The 18,824-nt window shown below is 42.3% G+C and overlaps 1 protein-coding gene across 1 annotated transcript in view; it reads left to right on the forward strand.

Annotated features, from left to right (window-relative positions):
* Positions 1-421: 421 nt before the first annotated feature.
* The window catches only part of oclnb (occludin b), a 41,919-nt gene continuing 23,516 nt past the window's right edge, over positions 422-18,824 (forward strand). The window contains exons 1-4 of the mRNA XM_069936630.1: positions 422-534; positions 1,013-1,147; positions 5,806-6,493; positions 7,799-7,960. Coding sequence (XP_069792731.1) covers positions 1,107-1,147; positions 5,806-6,493; positions 7,799-7,960 — 891 coding nt within the window. The 5' untranslated portion in view covers positions 422-534; positions 1,013-1,106. The remainder of the gene's footprint in view (positions 535-1,012; positions 1,148-5,805; positions 6,494-7,798; positions 7,961-18,824) is intronic.

Here is an 18,824-nt window from a genome sequence, read left to right on the forward strand (position 1 = left end):
TAAATGGTTATATGGTTATGGTTAAAATATCTAGTGACATTTTAATTTTCCCCCCTCCCCCCCCCCCCCCCACCCTTCCCACTGTAGTCAATGCAGAGGTGGGCAAAACAGTCAGTGGCTTTCAGGACAAAGAGGGGATTCATGCTACATAGTTGAACCAATGAACATCATAATGCTGTTTTAAAATTATAAATGTTTGCACAAGTTGGATGCAAACAAAATTCCAGAGTTCCCCAGTTCCTGCTGTCTCCAGCATGAGTCATTTGCAAAGATAAAGCATCTCTCCCATGTCAGGCAGGACATGTGAAGTGACCTGTTGTGCAAACCTGACAAACCTGTTGCAGAAACTCACTTGCGTCCCTGTTGCCAGCAGGGCAGACAGGTGAGGACTGGCCTCACACTGACGCCTATTTACGTTCAGACGACTCGGGGCCCTTGTGAAAATGAACGAGAGCAACTCTGCTCAATATCAGCAACAATCGCGAAGACAAAATGATCGGGAACGGCCGTGACGACCCATTTCTGGCAAGTCAGGTCCGAGTTTGATTGACAGTGGAATTACCCAATCACACCCGCTCTTTTTTTTTTAAATCCTGTCAGGTCTCACCGGGAACACCTGACTCCCCTCTCTGGCCCAGTGGGCGGGGACGGCCCGTGACTGACGTGCGTCCTCGCTTATGGCTCGCAGGAAGAGGATGGGAATAAGCCAATAATGAGCGGGCGGGGGCGGGCCCTTGCTCCTCGGTTCGGGGAGAGCCCCACACGACCGTGGCGCGGCCGGCGGAGAGGGAGCTCGGTGATCAGCTCTGGACAAGGTTTCCATCACCTCTTTTTGGCTGCTTCGTTCAGCATAGTCCAACGTATTTGATGGACGTGCCCCCCCCCCCCCCCCACACACACGCACACCCCCACTCCCCCACCTGTTGCTTGGAGATGAGCTGCTGCGTGTACACAGGTAGGGTGGGGAGCCGGTCGCTGCGTTTGTTCTGATGATGTTCTGATGCTTGTGCAGGTTTGAACCGAACGGGATCTGCAGGGGAGGGACCCCCCCACCTCCCACCTTCCACTCCATCGGAGGCTTAAAACGAGGAGACACGAGCCGCATCATGGACAGTCCACCTCCTTACCACTCTGGCAGCGAATACTAGTGAGTATTCCTCACTTATGCGACCTTGTGAAGTTGTTTTCCCTTCGTCAGGAATGACAATGCACCACGAGCATCGCTACTTCAACTTTGGGATAGTGTAATAGAGCAAAAATCTCTCCCCCCCCCCCCCCATCTCCTCCTCCTTCCCCTCCCCCTCCTCCCCCTCCTCCCCCTCCCCCTCCTCCCCCTTCCCCCCCTCCCCCTCCTCCCCCTTCCCCCCCTCCCCCTCCTCCCCCTCCCCCTCCCCCTCTTCCCCCTCCTCCTCTTCCCCCTCCTCCTCCTCCTCCTCCTTACATCCCACACTTCTGGCTATTGACTGACCCCCACATGAACATGTGTGGTGGTGAGAGGTCATTCAGTCATTTCTGTTTTGATCTGATCTCTCAATTCGTGCAACTTTTTTTTTGGTGTGAGTTCAAGACAAACTTGGCTGAATTTTTTTTATCTGCCACCAACTTTGTGAGAGTGCCGAAAATGGTGGAAAGTAGCTCGCGAGATGAGATTAGCTAGACAAAATGAATTAGGATTATTAATAACTCACGGTGGTATGAATAAATTGATTTAAATAACTTCAGAAACCACCCCCCCAGCTCCTAGAATAGTAATTTATAAATCAAGAGGTTGATTTAGGTAGACGAATAGATTGGAAGCAACTTATTAATGTAAGATCTAGATTAGTTTTATTTATATTTAACTACCCAAAAATCAAAAAAAGTTGAATTTGGTAGCATCAGATTTATGTTTTTTGATGTGATCAAGAAATTGGTTCTTTTTTGTTCATTTTACTTGGGAGTGTCCTAGAGTAAAACCTTTTTGGTTAGAGGTTTAAAAAAAATTGGAGAAAATAAAGGTAAAACTCCCACTAGATCTGATGATATTTTTGTTGGGTGATGTTAAAATGTTTAGTCTTAGATTAAAATTAACTATGTATCAAATTGAATTTTTACGATTAGATCTAGCACTTTCTAGAAGTGCATAGCCATTACTTGGAAATCAAATACTAATTTAGCAATGGAAATGTGGCATGCTGAATTGTGTTCTTGTATTTCACTTGAGAAAATAACATAATTTACATATGTTTTTGAGAATATGGAGCCCATATTTACAATGTGTTGGCTTGAACATATGAAAGCTCGTCGCCCTTAGCTCCAGTATTATGTGTAGCGAAATTTTTTTGACCTTCTCCTTATTTTCTTTTTTTATTGAGTAACAGTGGGTGGAGGGTTGGGGAGAGAGGGATTGGGTTACATTTATAATATAAATACCACATTTGTATTTTTTCCAATCTATTCATTTAATAATTGTAGATGTGGTTTTAAAATTCTTAAATAAAATGTTAAGAAAAGGAAGTAGCTCGCTAGAGATGCAAGGAAGTACACGATAGTCTTGATCAAATGGTGAAGCTGGAGGGACTCGGTGGGAGGGGGTGAAGGGAAGCCAAAAAAGTAGGGTGGAAGGGCAAAGAGGTAATCAGATACTGGTTAGATGGAGGTGGGAGACCATTCAAGGGGGTGAGTGAAAAACAATATTGAAATGGGCTTGGAGAAGGGAAGCATGTGAAGGAAAGATGGAAACAGTTGAACCTGCTACTTTCCTCTCTTTTTCAATTCTACTGAAAGATCTCTGATCTGAAGAACTCTATTCCCTTAGATGCAGCCTGATTTGGTGATTACTTGCCAGCATTTTCTATTTCTGTTTTAAATTTCTGGCATCTGTAGTTTATTTTTTGATTTTTTTTTTCACATTCTTGTGAGATATAATTAACATTGAATGAAGATTCAGTCACTCATTTCCATTGTGTCTCAGAGCTATACAAGTGCAGTTTGTTGTTATCTCTAAATTCAAATCCATTTGTACTGTAAAATTCAGGCATGGATGAATAAGTAGCATCTGTGTTCCAGATACAAGGCAATGGCCATCTCAATCTAAAGAGATTAATCACTGACTCTTGATATTCCACATCTTGAGCCACAGGGGTAGAAAACATGGGTGGGATTTGCTTATTGGCCTCCAAATAGTAATTGTGAGGACTGTGATATAAATGGGGGCATCATTGGTGCATGTAATGGGTACCAAGATAACTGTGGAAAGCTTTAATCTACAGATAGAATTGATAAATAAAATTTGTACTGGCTGTGGATAAATTCTAGGTCAGTGTGATGAGGAATTTGTTTGAGACAATGGAACAAGAAAGGATGAATCAATATTCTTAATAAGGTTTATTAAGATTTTTTACTTAGAGTAAGAATTCTTACTCTATGTAAGAGCAACCATCAGCCAAGCAAAATATTATGTTGCGTTCCCAGCTGATTGAAGGTATGAGAGGCAGGTTAGTTGTGGTAACTTGGCCAAATGACATTAAAGAGCATGAAAGCAGAAAGACATTGGCAAGTGTTTAAAGAAATAACATGCAATTTACAACAAAGGCATAAAAACCTAATGAAGAAGGAGTAATTGTTGATTACAGGTTAGATTAAATATAGTTTTTAAAAAGCCAGATATAGCAGTAAGATAGTAGGTTAAAAACATTTTAGAATTTGGCAAAGAATTACCAACAAATATAGGAAATGAAAATATTTGATAGTGAATGAGTGAGTAACACAAACTCTGTGAAAGCTTCCCGTGTAAAAAGGAAAACACAAGAGACAAATGTGGGTAACACAAAGACAGGAGAGTTGAGAACGAGGAATATGGAAGTTGCAGAGAAATTATGGATGGATAAATTTTCATAAAAGACAGGAAAAAAATTTAGAATTCTGGAGGACCAAGGATCCAGTGCAAATGGGGAAAATAAAAGAATTATCAGTCAAAAAGTATTACTTGAAAAGTTCTTTTCTTTGGCTTGGCTTCGCGGACGAAGATTTATGGAGGGGGTAAAAAGTCCACGTCAGCTGCAGGCTCGTTTGTGGCTGACCAGTCCGATGCGGGACAGGCAGACACGATTGCAGCGGTTGCAAGGGAAAATTGGTTGGTTGGGGTTGGGTGTTGGGTTTTTCCTCCTTTGCCTTTTGTCAGTGAGGTGGGCTCTGCGGTCTTCTTCAAAGGAGGCTGCTGCCCGCCAAACTGTGAGGCGCCAAGATGCACGGTTTGAGGCGTTATCAGCTCACTGGCGGTGGTCAATGTGGCAGGCACCAAGAGATTTCTTTAGGCAGTCCTTGTACCTTTTCTTTGGTGCACCTCTGTCACGGTGGCCAGTGGAGAGCTCGCCATATAATACGATCTTGGGAAGGCGATGGTCCTCCATTCTGGAGACGTGACCCATCCAGCGCAGCTGGATCTTCAGCAGCGTGGACTCGATGCTGAACTTGAAAAGTTAATGAGTCTTTATCCTACACATAAAATGAGATGGATGCTTTAGTTATTTTCTTAGATTTTAGAATGGTTCCTGCAAATTGGAAGGTAGCAAATGTGACCCCGCTATGTTAGCAAGGAGGGAGAGGGGCTGTTAGTGGGAGAACACTGATTTATAATAAAGACCACAAGAAGTAAGACAAGGGAGTAGAGCATTTGACTCCTTGAACCTGGTTCAATGTTCAATAAAATTATGGCAAATATACTTCAAGACCATTTTCCTGCACTTTCCCCATAAACCTTGAGATCCCTTACTGATTAGAGGTCTATCAATTGCATCCCACAATTTGTATAGGATTTTGTGCACGTTGCTGTTTATGTGGTACAGGTACACAATCCTTTATCCGGAACCCTTGGGGGACAGTGTGTTCCGAATTTCGGATTTTTCCGGATTTTGGAAAGCCCACCCGAATTGTGCTGCCTATCCACCCCACCCCCTTCCAGTCTCTCAGCAGTCTCCCCCAAGGGCCGTCTCTCCCAATCGCCGGACCCTCGGCCGCCGGACATCTTCCCCCAACTGCCGGTCCCTCGGCTGCACATCCGCCTCCCCCAACTGCCCGTCCCTCGGCCGCCTCCCCCAACCGTTCGTCCCTCAACCGCCGGCCACCTGGCTGTCTCCCGCGACTGCCGGTCCCTCAGCCGCCTCCCCCCAGTCCCTCGGCTGTCTCCCCCCGACCGCCGGTCCCTCAGCCGCCTCCCCCAACCTCACTTGCTGGATTTTTGAGCTTTTCAGATTTTAGGTGTCTGGATAAAGAATCGTGTACCTGTATCACAATTTTTTTTCCTCACATGAAGAACACTATTCTTGCTGCAGAAGAAACATGTTGATCCTTGTCTGTCCTTTCTGTGTTACCACAAATACAACACATCAAAAATTCCTCTGGCTGTAAATACTGATGGGTATAAAAGCTGCAGGGCAGCACATTAACATAGAGGTTAGCACAACAATGTTACAGCACCAATGATCGGGACCAGGGTTCAAATCCTGTACTGTCTTTAAGGCAATTGTACATTCTCCCTGTGTCTGTGTGGATTTTCCCAGGGGCTGGAGCTCTGGTTTCCTCCCACCGCTCAAAAGTGTACCCGGGGTGGGGTTTAGGTAATTTGGCAGCATGGGCTGAAAGGACCTGTTACCATGTTGTATATCTAAATTAAAATACTTTTTTCCGAAGGGCCACCCAGGAGAAAAAAAAACAAATTTTATGACTTTAAGGAAAAAAGCTGAGATGACTTCTCTGTGAAATAATCTGTTTTGTCATGAACATGTGAAGTTGTACTGGATTAATTCTTTATTTTCCACATTATAGCCATGGCTCAGCCTATGCACCAAGTAAGGATATGTACGATGGAGATGTGCGATCTCAACCGGCTGGTTCCTATTATCCAGATGAAACACAGCGCTTCTACAAATGGTCGTCTCCGCCAGGAATTATCAAAATTTTGGCAATTCTTATCGTGGTGATGAGCATTGGAATCTTTGCTTGTGTGGCATCGACTTTACCGTGGGACATGGACTATTATGGAGGAGGGTTGGGAGCAGGAAATGGCATTGGGTATGGAGGATATGGAGGTTATGCAGGAGGTGGTCCAGGCTTTGGATCTGGTACAGGCTATGGGTATGGAGCTGGAGTTGGAGCATATGGATATGGAGGTGGCTATACTGATCCACGAGCTGCTAAAGGCTTCATGATTGCATTAGCTGCTGTCTCCTTCATAGCACTTCTGGTTGTCTTTATCATACTTGTTTCTAGAGCCAGGTTTTCAAGAACGAGAAAGTTTTATTTAATTCTAATCATTGCGTGTGCAGTCGTGGGCTTTTTAATGTTTGTAGCTACAGTTGTCTACATTATGGGAGTCAACCCCACGGCACAGGCTGCTGGATCTGTATTCTACAATCAGTTATTGACGCTCTGCAACCAGTTTTATATCCCAGCCGCCACTGGAGTCTTCACAAATCAATATCTATATCACTACTGCGTGGTTGAACCACAAGAGGCAAGTATCTTGTGTCTATATGAAAAAGGCAAATTTCAGTTTTATTTGAGTTTCTCCTTGCACTCTCATACATGGATTTAAATATTTGGAATTAATCTTTGAATGAAGTTAAATAGTGATGACATCCAGTACCATGCTGTTAAACGTCTTTATTTTGAGCAACAAAACTACATTTAATCTTGCTCTCAAATTGATAAACAAAATAATTTTACAGTGGCTGTACCTGAAATAGTTAAAGAATCATAATCTTAACATCAGCAATTAGGATGCCACAATTTGTGCAGAGGTTAGCACAACACTATTACAATGCCAGCGATCCATGTTTGAATCTAGCGTTGTCTAAGTAATTTGCATGTTCTCCCCTCGTCTGTGTCGATTTCCTCCATGAGCTCCAGCTTCCTGCCACCCTTCGAAAAAAAAAATGTATAGGGGTTGTAGGTTAATTGGGTATTTGGGAAACACTGACTTACAGGCCGAAGGGTCCTGTTACCATCTGTATGTCTAAATTGAAAAATTAAAATTAAAGCTATTAGCTGCATCATTCAATTGTGTATTGTATAGGTTCTTGAGTTTTGGCTTACAGCTTAGCTATTTCAATTAGCATTGAATTCTCAGAATGGTCAACAAGGGTAGTAACACACCATTGAAAACCCAGATTGAGCTTTATTGTTAATTAAGGTTAAACTGAAGTGCTGTGGAACTTGTGGTTGTGGGCATTGATAATGCTGAAATATTATGAAAAATAGCTCTTGGATTTTAAAAATTGTTGTAAATATTTGGACAAGCTCTACTTAATGTCATGGATGACATGATTCGAGTGTTTTTTTCTTTAAAAATCTGTATTGGAAAGCCCTATTTTGAAGATTTTACGTTAAAAGGAACATTCATTGCAAGAATATTGTAAATAAGTATTCTCAGACAATTTCTGTATTAAAGACTGCTGAATGCGTACTGATACCTCATACTTAAGTGTGATTTGAGAGTTCTGGGAGCTGACGTGGACTTTTACTCCCTCCATAAATCTTCGTCCGCGAAGCCAAGCCAAAGAAGTGTGATTTGAGAGTTCTGGGAGTATTTTTTTTTGAATACATGAATAAAATTCTCAAAACATTTTTTGTTTAGAATTATGTTGCATTGCTAATCAATATTTCTTTCTTACTTTGTTTATATTGATAATTTTCATTAACCCAGCAATTAATACAATTGCAGACACTGCTACTTTAAAGTGAAATGCTGGTGCTCAATGATTGAGTGTTCTCTTGATTCTTGATCTTATTTAACTTTGCGTTTTGTGGTTTCCCTCAGGCACTTGCAATTGTGATGGGATTCATGATCATAATAGCTTTGGGTCTGATCATCTTTTTTGCATATAAAACACGAAGCAAAATTACAAGATATGGTAAAGACAACATCATGTGGGATCGGATTCCCATGGAGAGTGAAGTGCCTCCAAATGTTGAAGAATGGGTATGTTTCTCTCAGTTTAGATTCTAGTATGTCATGAGATTCCAGATTCAATTAATTGTAATAAAACAGTGTCGTATTACAGGTACACAATCCTTTATCCATCCTGGTGCTGGTACAGCACAGAGAGAGAGAGAGAGAGAGACAGCAGCGCGACTAGGTTGGGCGAGGGGGAGAGAGACGGCAACGCGACGGGTGGGCAGGGGGGGAGAGGCACGACAGCGCGACTCGGGTGGGCTTAAATCTGGGTCAGCTGGTTTTTGTTCTGAAATCTGGAAAAATCCGAAAATCGGAACACACTTTCCCACAAGGGTTCTGGATAGAGGATTGTGTACCTATACATGAAATTGTTTTTGCCTGCTGAAAGGCAGACAGATTTTCCATCGGCAGAAATTGCCTAAGGGCCTCTTGCAGTCAGAGAAAGGGAAGTAAAAGAATGTGTCCCCCCCCCCCACCAAAGTCACTGACTGTCCGTAGATTCGCCTCCAGTGCTTATGCAGCCCCTGCAGCCACACAGAGTCCTGTCCAAACCATTGGCAGCCAACAGCAGCCCACAGCTTCCGTGGGTTCCTTGCCTCAAGCTGCCAGCATGCACTGGTCCCTCAGCCATAGAGCCCCCTCTCTGGTCCGCACCGTGGTCACCATCCCGTGGGTCGTCTCCTCCGCTTCTCCTCAGATTGGGGTAGAGGGGTGATCTTCCTGTCCTTTGGTGCCCTGCTCCAGTCCTACACTTTCCCGGAGTCGACAGCCCCTCGTGGCTGCTGCCTCTATTACTAGTTTATTACAAAAAATTATTTTTGGATGGTAAACATTCAATGTTATTTTTCCTGGAAAATCATTTGCTACATCCACTTCCATTCCAAGCCTGTAGAATAATCTCTACCTACACTATAAACAGATTACAAAAATCTCTAAATGCAAATTGATTTCCATATTTGGAGAAATATTTCCATGGTAGATATGCAAAATGTTTCTAAAGAGTCCTTCCCTTTCATTTCATGGATGGTGTCTCGCCTGCTGAGTCCCCTCACCTTTTATATTTACACAAGATTCCATTATTTGTGGTTCCTTTGTTTCTCTCGCAAAAAGTAATGCCTGATGAAATTAAACTCTCTGGGTTTGAGAACATGGCAACCATTGAACTTATTTCAACCAAACCCATTCTCAATATGTATTTTGCACCTAATTCATAATCATCTTTTTATTTTTGATCTGCACGATTTGTTTTTTAAAATATAAATACAGAGAATGATGTTTATTGCTATTTAATTTGTAAGCATTTTGCAAATCCTGTGTGAGTATCAATGGTACTTACGAGCTCCTTTTTGTAAAGGGAAACACTTAGATGTCTTTCAATGGATGTTTGGGCTTGTGGAAACTGAGAAGGAATAAAAGGAAAACCTAATCAATCAAAGATATACTCAGGAGTAAAACACAAAAGTTGCAGACACTGAAGTAAAACTGAAATGTGATCCTACACTGCCATTTCCGCCACCTACTACGAGATCCCACCACAAGACGAATATTCCCCTCCTCCCCTCTCTGCCTTCCGCAGGGATTGCTCCCTCCATGACTCCTTTGTCCTCTCCTCCTTCCTCACCTTGGGACTTACCCCTGTGATCACAGGAGATGCCACACTTGCTCCCACACCTCCTCCCTCAGCACCATTCAGGGCCCCAAACAGTCCTTCCAAGTGAAGCAACATTTCACTTCGGAATCACAGGGGTCATCTACTGCATCCGGTGCTCCCGCTGTTATCTCCTCTACTTCGGATAGACTGGACAGAGACTGAGAGATCACTTTGTTCAGCACCTCGGCTCTGTCTACTTTAATAGCATGGATCTCCCAGTGGCCACCAATAATTCTCCATCCCATTTCCTTGCCATCATGTCTGTCCATGCTCTCTTGTACTCCCATACTGAGACCACTTGTAAATTGGAGAAACAACACCTCACCTTCCAATTGGGCGATCTCCAACCAGGTGGCATTAATGTCAACCTCTATGGCTTGCGTTAAAACCCACCCCCTTCTGTCATCTCTCTATTCCCTGTCTCCTTTCACACAGACGTGCTCAATTCTACCTCATCCCTTGTGCAATTAATACCTTTTGTTGGTCTGGATTCCTTCTCCATTGTTTGAATTCTGAGACTTTCTGATATATCTTGCTTCTCCCTTTCATGATTTTTTTCCCCCCTTGAAGAAAGTCTCAGGCCTGAAACCTCTGCAATATATCTTTGTCTCGTATAGACGCGGAAAAGACCTGCTGCGTTTCTCCAGCATTATATTTTTACTACAAAGGTGTATTCGTGGATTTGAAAAGTGGGGAAAGGAAGAGGAGAGGTGTTTAGAGGACTTGAACATGATAGCTGGAGGAGTAGCAACCATTGTTGAAACAAGAGTTGTCAATTTGAGTGAGAGGAGGCCATTAAGCGGAGAGACCAGTGATGAAACTGGTTGGAAATCTGGTGTTTGAGCTGGTCATGCTTGCCAGCAGATGATTGATGTGGGTGCATATATTTAAGAGGACTGGCTGTAAAATTCTGTGGGGTTGTTTAACACTATGCCATCAATATCGCTGTTTAAGAAAAATATTAAAAAGAAATGGCGAAACCACATATTATTTGGTCTAGATTAGCAAAAGCACTAGGAAACAAAGTGGTGGGAAAAAGGGGAGTCCTGATTAATGGAGTGTTGAGTGGTCAATTATCAGTCTGCCATCTACTTGGGAGAGGGTGAAAAGTTGTAATGTATTCAAGTTTGTTGATATCAACCTGACAGTATGGGAAATTAGAAAGATGTAGAGAGCCTTCACCAGGATTGTGACATGCCAAGTGAATAGGTGATGGCAGGTGTAAATGTGGAAGTATGATGTTTATCCACTTTTGGTTGAAAAATACAAGTGTGTGGCCACTAGAATCACAGCAGACGTGACTAAATAACCACACAAGGCGTTTTTAGTGTGAATCAAATGGATTTGCTCTTCATCACCCGTGCAACCTTTTAAAAGCCAGAATTACGAGCTCAACATGCACTGATGTCACATAGCCGGTTCAATGACTTCTGGGAGTTGTAGCGCCACTACATGTGGAATTTTTGCTAAATGATTGCTTTTCAGAGGTACCTGGGTGTCCTTGGATATGAATGTGCAAGTACAGCAGTGCATAACGTGTTGGTCCTTTAATTGCAAGGAAATTTGCTTGTAAGATTTGCAATATCTTGCTGCTGTTGTATCGAATCAAGTGAAACTGCATCTGGAAACTGCATCTCCCCACCTAATGAGGATGTATTTGAGATAAAGGAGGACAGTAAGGATTCACCAGTTTGGTTCCTAGCTGGGCCTATTCCCTCCAGAGTTTAGGAAAATAAGAGATAATCTCATTGAAACATGGGATGATGTCACCCCTGGATATAGTGTCTGAAAGCAGGGTTGTGGTCGCAAAAATCTGTGGTTAATTATTTATGACAGATGAGCAGAAATTTTTTCACCCAGAGTTTTCTGTATCACAAAAGGCTGTCAATCAGTATTTTCAAGACAGATTGGTAGATTTTAAGATATCAAGGGACATGGGTTTAGTTCAACAAAGTGCCCTGATGTAATGATCAGCCACTATCGTATTGAACTATGAAGCAGCACAAGGATTCAGATTCTTGTATTCTTACAAGAAAAATATTAATTTATATGGGGGACAAAAAATCTAGCCACTTTCCTTTGATACCTATGATATTACAAAGTTAATCTTAATTGTTCTAAATAATTCTAAATTCTAACTGCAATTCTACATTTTGAAAATTTTGAATCTGCTTTTGCCAGGTTGGACAGTTTATATGTGAAGACTTCCAATGAGGTTTTTTGCCAGACATTTACTGGCTTCCAGGCCAGTTTAATGTTTACTCTTTGATGCAAACCCCTTTGCCTTTCCATGTATCAATATGCATACTACAACAGTGATCAGATGCCTGGATCTGCTATTTAGCATATGCAGAATGCCAAATTACATACACTCTGATCAAGGGACTACCTTCGTGTCTAAGGATCTGAAAGATTCTTTTCCAGAAGGGCGTTGCCACAAGTCATACTACCCGATACCACCCAATTTGGAATGGACAGATAGAGAGGTTCAATGGCATCATATGGAAGGCAGTTTGTTTGGCCTTTAGATCACATAACCTGCCCGAGAAGCATTGAGAACTGGTGCTTCCTGAGGTACTACACTCCCAAAGATCGCTGTTGTGCACAGCAACAAATACTACACCCCATGAACCTTTTTTGCATTTCAATGCTGCTCATCCCATGGAAATTCACTGCCCTCCTGGCTAATGACCCCTGGACCCAGACTAAGAAGGTTTGTGAGGAATACCCAGAACCAGACTGTAATCCAACAAATGCAGACATCAGGTCCCAGATGGACAAGAGTCTACTGTGTCTATTCGTGGCTTGGCACCTTGTCCAGTTGCACAGGTAATCCCCACATCTCCTATTGTGGAACAAGATAGAAGAAATCTGGTGGTGCCAATACTAGAGGAGGAGGAAAATATGACATGTCACAGTGTGGAGGATGATGAAACAGTAGCTCCACAAGAACTAAGGAAATCCGGTCATGTACCAAAACCTTCCAGTCAATACAGATGGGAGTCATCCCTTGGGGTGATGCTTGAAACTGCTAGTTTTATTTTTTTGGAGGGAAAAATGTAGCTATTCTTAATTGTTCTAAATAATTCTAAATTATAACTAATTCTAAATTATTAATGTACAATTAAGTTCAGTAAAGCTTGGAAAACAGCCAAGTTTTTCATTCTCACATCTATACCCCCACCCAATCCTTTGCTTTTATACTGAATCTAACCTGTTTTATTACTTAGCAGTGGATTCAAACATAATTGATTTGTACAGCACAGTTATTTTTTTCAAATTAAAACACAGCTTTGATTATCTATTGAGAGAAGGAATCCTGACTAGTATGGTCACATTAGGCACACAGTGAGCGAAAGAACCACGCAGAGTTGAAAGTGAAATAAACCAACTGACTTTGATAGAATTCTCATTCGCGTTTAAATCCTTCGGAACCTGATTATGGTTGCGACTCCCAGGACCTTTATAACATAACATAACAATTACAGCACGGAAACAGGCCATTAGGCCCTTCTAGTCCGCACCGAACCAAACACCCCTTTCTAGTCCCATCTCCCTGCAAAATGCCCATAACCCTCCATCTTCTTCTCATCCATATACCTGTCCAACCTTTTCTTAAATAATACAATTGACTCCGCTGCCAATATTTCTCCCGGAAGATCATTCCACATGGCTACCACTCTCTGAGTAAAGAAGTTCCCCCTCATGTTACCTCTAAACCTCTGCCCCTTAATTCTTAACTCATGTCCTCTTGTTTTAATCTTTCCTCCTCTTAACGGAAATAGTCTATCCACATCCACTCTGTCTATCCCTTTCATAATCTTAAATACTTCTATCAAATCCCCTCTCAACCTTCTACGCTCCAAAGAATAAAGACCTAATCTGTCCAATCTCTCCCTATACTCTAGATGCTTAAACCCAGGTAACATTCTGGTAAACCTTCTCTGCACTCTCTCCACTCTGTTTATATCCTTCCTATAATTAGGCGACCAGAACTGCACACAGAACTCCAAATTAGGCCGCACCAACGTCTTATACAATCTCAACATCACCTCCCAACTCCTATATTCCATGCAATGATTGATAAAGGCCAGCATACTAAAAGCCTTCTTCACCACCCTATTCACGTGAGTTTCTACCTTCAGGGAACGATGTACCGTTACTCCTAAATCTTTCTGCTCTTCTGTTTTCCTCAATGCTCTCCCATTTACCACGTATGTCCTATTCTGATTCTTCTTACCAAAATGAAGCACCTCACACTTATCAGCATTAAATTCCATCTGCCATTTTTCAGCCCACTTTTCTAAGCAGCCCAAATCCCTCTGCAATCCTTGAAAACCTTCTTCATTATCCACTATTCCACCTATCTTAGTATCGTCTGCATATTTACTAATCCAATTCACCACCCCATCATCTAGATCATTAATGTATATAACGAACAACAATGGGCCCAATACAGATCCTTGAGGCACACCACTGGTCACCGGCCTCCAACCTGAAAGACAATTATCCACTACCACTCTCTGGCCTCTCCCTTTCAGCCAATGTTCAATCCATTTGACTATCTTAAAATTTATACCTAAAGACTGCACCTTCCTAACTAACCTTCCATGTGGTACCTTATCGAAGGCCTTACTGAAGTCCATATAGACAACATCCACTGCGCTACCCTCATCCACATTCCTAGTTACCTCTTCAAAAAATTCAATCAGATTGGTCAAACATGACCTTCCTCCCACAAATCCATGTTGAGTGCTCCTGATCAGACCCTGTCTATCCAGATGTTTATAAGTACTATCTCTAAGAATTTTCTCCATTAATTTACCTACCACAGACGTCAAACTTACAGGCTGATAGTTGCCAGGCTTCCTCCTTGAACCCTTTTTAAATAACGGAACCACATGCGCAATGCGCCAATCCTCCAGCACTATCCCCATATCTAATGACATTTGGAAAATTACCGCCAGAGCCTCTGCTATTTCCTCCTTCACTTCTCTCAATGTCCTGGGGAAGATCCCATCTGGTCCCGGAGACTTATCCACCTTTATATTCTTCAAAAGCCTTAAAACTACACCTTTTGTAATCTCTATATTCCCCATATTTACCCAATTTGCTTTTTTTATCTCACATCTCCCAATATCCTTCTCCTTAGTGAATACCGAAGAAAAGAAACTGTTCAATATCTCCCCCATTTCTCTAGGCTCCACACACAGTTTTCCGCTCTGATTTTCTAAGGGACCAATTTTGTCTCTAGCTTTCCTCTTACCATTAACATATTTGTAGAACTCTTTTGGATTAGTTTTCACCCTGCTTGCCATAGTTTTCTCGTACCTTCTTTTAGCTTTCCTAATTCCTCTCTTAAGATTCCTCTTACATTCAATGTATCTTTCAAACATCTCCTTAACTCCATGGTTCTTATATCTAATGTACGCCTCCCTTTTTCATCGAACCAAGTTTCCAATATTCCTTGAAAACCACGGCTCTCTCAAACCTTTTCCCCCTCCTTTTAACCTAACAGGAACATAAAGCTTTTGCACTCTCAAAATCTGATCTTTAAAAGACTTCCATCTCTCTACTACATCCTGCCCATAAAACAAATTGTCCCAATGCACACCCTGCAAGTCCTTTCGCATCTCCTCAAATCTAGCTGCCAGGCTGTGGGCTTGCCCTGCATCCGGAGCTCTCACAATCAGATCTGCCCATAGCTGGTTCACCTGTAGCTTGGGCGAGCTGCCACATGATCCCTCACCCCTCTTCTCTCTCTTCCCCCCCCACCCCAAACCAGCGTTAGGGGTGTGGAGTCCACGGCCAAGCAAAAGAACCACGCAGATTTGAAAATGAGTTGAACCAACTGTCTTTAATAGAACTCTCCCACGCTGGAAAGCATTGGTTCCCTGCAAGGACAGGCTGAGAAGTTGGCCTTATTCAAATGCCAGCAGGTGCATATATTTTCCTTTCCTATTTGTACTGAGAGGTAGTTGAGAGCTAAGGACTGGGTGACATTTTAAAAAAAATGTTAGATGGCTCAATCCAATAATTGACACAGAGAATTAAAACAAGATTTTTATTTTAAAGTATGATGTGATATATTAATAATGTAACACCTTTGTTTTTCTCCAAAAATATGCAAAGTTATATTGTTCTGAAGTTTTGAAAAGGGTCATCTCTCTGAAGATCAATGCTCTTCGTGCAACGTTGTTTAAATTAGTTTTGATTCTGTTGGAAATGTGAAATGATAAGTGTAAATGTGCCTTTCTTTACCTGCTGAAACTAGTGTTGAAACTGAAACTCCTACCTGGTGAAGTGATTTTTTATTTGGTGCAATCCTGTCTGGTGTTTCAGGGAGCCAGTTTCAGGGTGTGTCAGTAAACAAGTTTCGAATGATGAACCTGTAATATGACACCAGTAATACTGCTTGGTGCTGCCCGAATTGCTACCTCAATTAGGAAAATTAGAACCCATGACTAAAGCAATAAATTAATTTTTAAAGGCTTTTATTATTTCTTGGATGTAACTAAACATTTTAAATCTTAACATAAACTCTTCCACTTGGAGCAGTTTGAGATGAAACACAATTTCTCCACCAACACCTGACTTGCTCACATGCTAGATGGTATTAAATTTCAGGCACAGAACAGGTTTTTGTTTTGTTTATGACTGCTTTCAGTCCAAAAAGTAACCAGAGACCCAGTGAGATCACATTTATTTTTAACCTTAGGAGATAAAAGTTTAAAAGGGATTATCATCAAACCTGTGAGGAATTCAAATGTTACATTCATCTGTGAAATCTCAATACAGTTTGAGGTCATTTAAAAAAAAAACAAATTTGAGTTATTTGAATTGAACAAAAAGTTAGGCCATAGTTCAATGCTGCCATTGAAATTTGTCATTTATGAATTCTGAGTGATGGACAATGATCCAATAAAGTGAAATATGAAAATCTGCAGATGCTATGATTGCAGTAAAAACATAGAAATGCTGGAGGAACTCAGCTGGTCTCGCAGTGAATGTAGGAGGTAAAGATACATTACTGACATTTCGGGCAAAGCCTTAAACACGAGAATGTTGTCCTTTTGGAAGGGAAGTAAATTGTGAGAGCATAGGCCAAGGTTGAGATAAGAGGAAGCTTATGAGGGAAGTGGCATAATTAGAATGGATATAACAAGGATAAAGTGGGAACATTGATTAGTGCCATTGTATGAACATTATCTGTGTAGAAATTATTTGAAAAGCAAAAGAGCCCATGTCAGTCTTCGGGCAACTTCCAAGAGTGGAGAGCAAGGCCATTCAACTTTAGAAACTTGAAATCTGAACTAAAAGTAAAAAATGCTGGAAACACTTAAAAAGCCCGACAGTATCCGTGGAAAGAGTAACAGTTAACATTTGAGGTCAAAAACACTTTGTCAGACTGGGAAAGAGAGAAAACAATTTAGTTTTAAGTGTCAGGGAGTGTTGGGTGTGGGGATTAGTGTTGAATAAGACCAAAGGGAATTTCTGTGTCGGGGAGGCCAAGATTGCTATGGGGATGAGCTGGTGATGAAGTTATCCTTGAGGTTGGAGGCAGAAGAGCAAAGAAAATAATTATTCATAATATTAGCAGGAAAGTGAAGGAAGGTGTGTCTGTGCAGTGAACTGAGATTCACTGGAGGTGTGTTATACTGATGGCGGACTCTGCCTCCCAGCTCCACCCCCCCCCGTATAATAACCCTGGTTTCCCGCCTGAGCCCCTCTGAAGACCACGCTAAGACCCTACCCTCAGTTATAAGCTAATAAAAGTGTATGTTCTCCCTCCAGTCGTGAGAGCTTTTATTCCCATTACAATTTTATTAGCTTATGATCTGCTGCTCATCGACCCTCTGTCCCCCGATGTGGCTGAGGAGTTCACGTACTGGCGAGACTTCTTCCAGGCCTATTGAACATGACCAGAGACATCTTCCACACTGATAAACTCAGGAAGTCCGCACTTGTTTCAAGGGTAGGAACAAAAGGGTATGCAGTCATCAGGGACTGCACTGCATATGATGCTGCCATCGAGGCTTTGAAGGCTTGTTACCTAAAGTAGCAAATTGAGGTCCTAGGAAGGCATGACTCACTCTATATCGCCAATGGCCATGAGAGACCTTCGATGACTACCTGTTGGATCTGTGGACGCTTGACAAGAAGTGCAGGTTTGAAGCGTCTACGGGTCATCTTCGTGAAGAACAAATCTGGGACACTCTAGTCGCGGAGGTCCTCTCAAAGTACATGAGGCAGTGACTACTCGAATTGGGTAAGAAGGACCTGGCTAATCACGTTGAACTGGCCAAATAATTGACTTTACCCAAACCATTAATCGACACACACTCCTGGATGCATACCTTCTCCCTCTAATTTTGGACATGGTGAATGATATTTCACAGAATCAGGTCTATTTGACCATTAACCTGAAAGCTGCTTATTACCAGCTGCCGATCAATTCCGAGGTCCGTCCATGTATGGCATTTGAGGCTAACAGTCGTCTCTATCAATTCCAGAGGGTCCCTTTCAGTATTACTATTGGAGTTTCTATCTTCTAGAGGCAGATGGACAGAATGGTGGATGAGTATGGGTTGAAGGCTACCTTCCCCTACCTCAATAATGTCACCATCTGTGGCCGTACCTTGAATGATCACAACACCAACCTCCAGAGTTTTCTCCACATGGTGAAAGCCCTGAACCTCACTTATAATTCTAGCAAGTGTGTGTTCAGGACTAAATATCTAGCTGTCCTTGGCTACGTGGTAGAGAATGGCATAATTGGCCCAGATCCTGATAGGATGCGCCCCCTGTTAGAGCTCCCTGTTCCCAGGACCACGAAAGCTTTGAGGAGATACCTGGGGTTTTTCCTCATATTATGTCTAGTGGATCCTGCAATACACTGATAAGGTTCACTCTCTCTTAAAAGCTACTATTTTCCCCCTTTTGGCTGAAGCCCAAATGGCTTTTAACTACCTCCAAAATCACATTGTGAAAGCCGCCATGTACACGGTGGATGAGAATATATCTTTGCAAGTGGAAAGCAACGCATCGGACTTAACTCTGGCCACTACCCCCAACCAGGCGGGCAGGCCGGTTGCATTCTTTTCTCGGACATTGCAAAGCTACAAGCTCTGGAACCCCTCTGTGGAAAAGGAGGTTCAAGCCATTGTAGAAGCCGTGAGGCACTGAAGACTCTATCTGGCTGATAGGAAATTTACATTCTTCACTGACCAGCGCTCT

Source organism: Narcine bancroftii, chromosome 1, assembly GCF_036971445.1.
Source record: "Narcine bancroftii isolate sNarBan1 chromosome 1, sNarBan1.hap1, whole genome shotgun sequence".
Classification (NCBI taxonomy): domain Eukaryota; kingdom Metazoa; phylum Chordata; class Chondrichthyes; order Torpediniformes; family Narcinidae; genus Narcine; species Narcine bancroftii.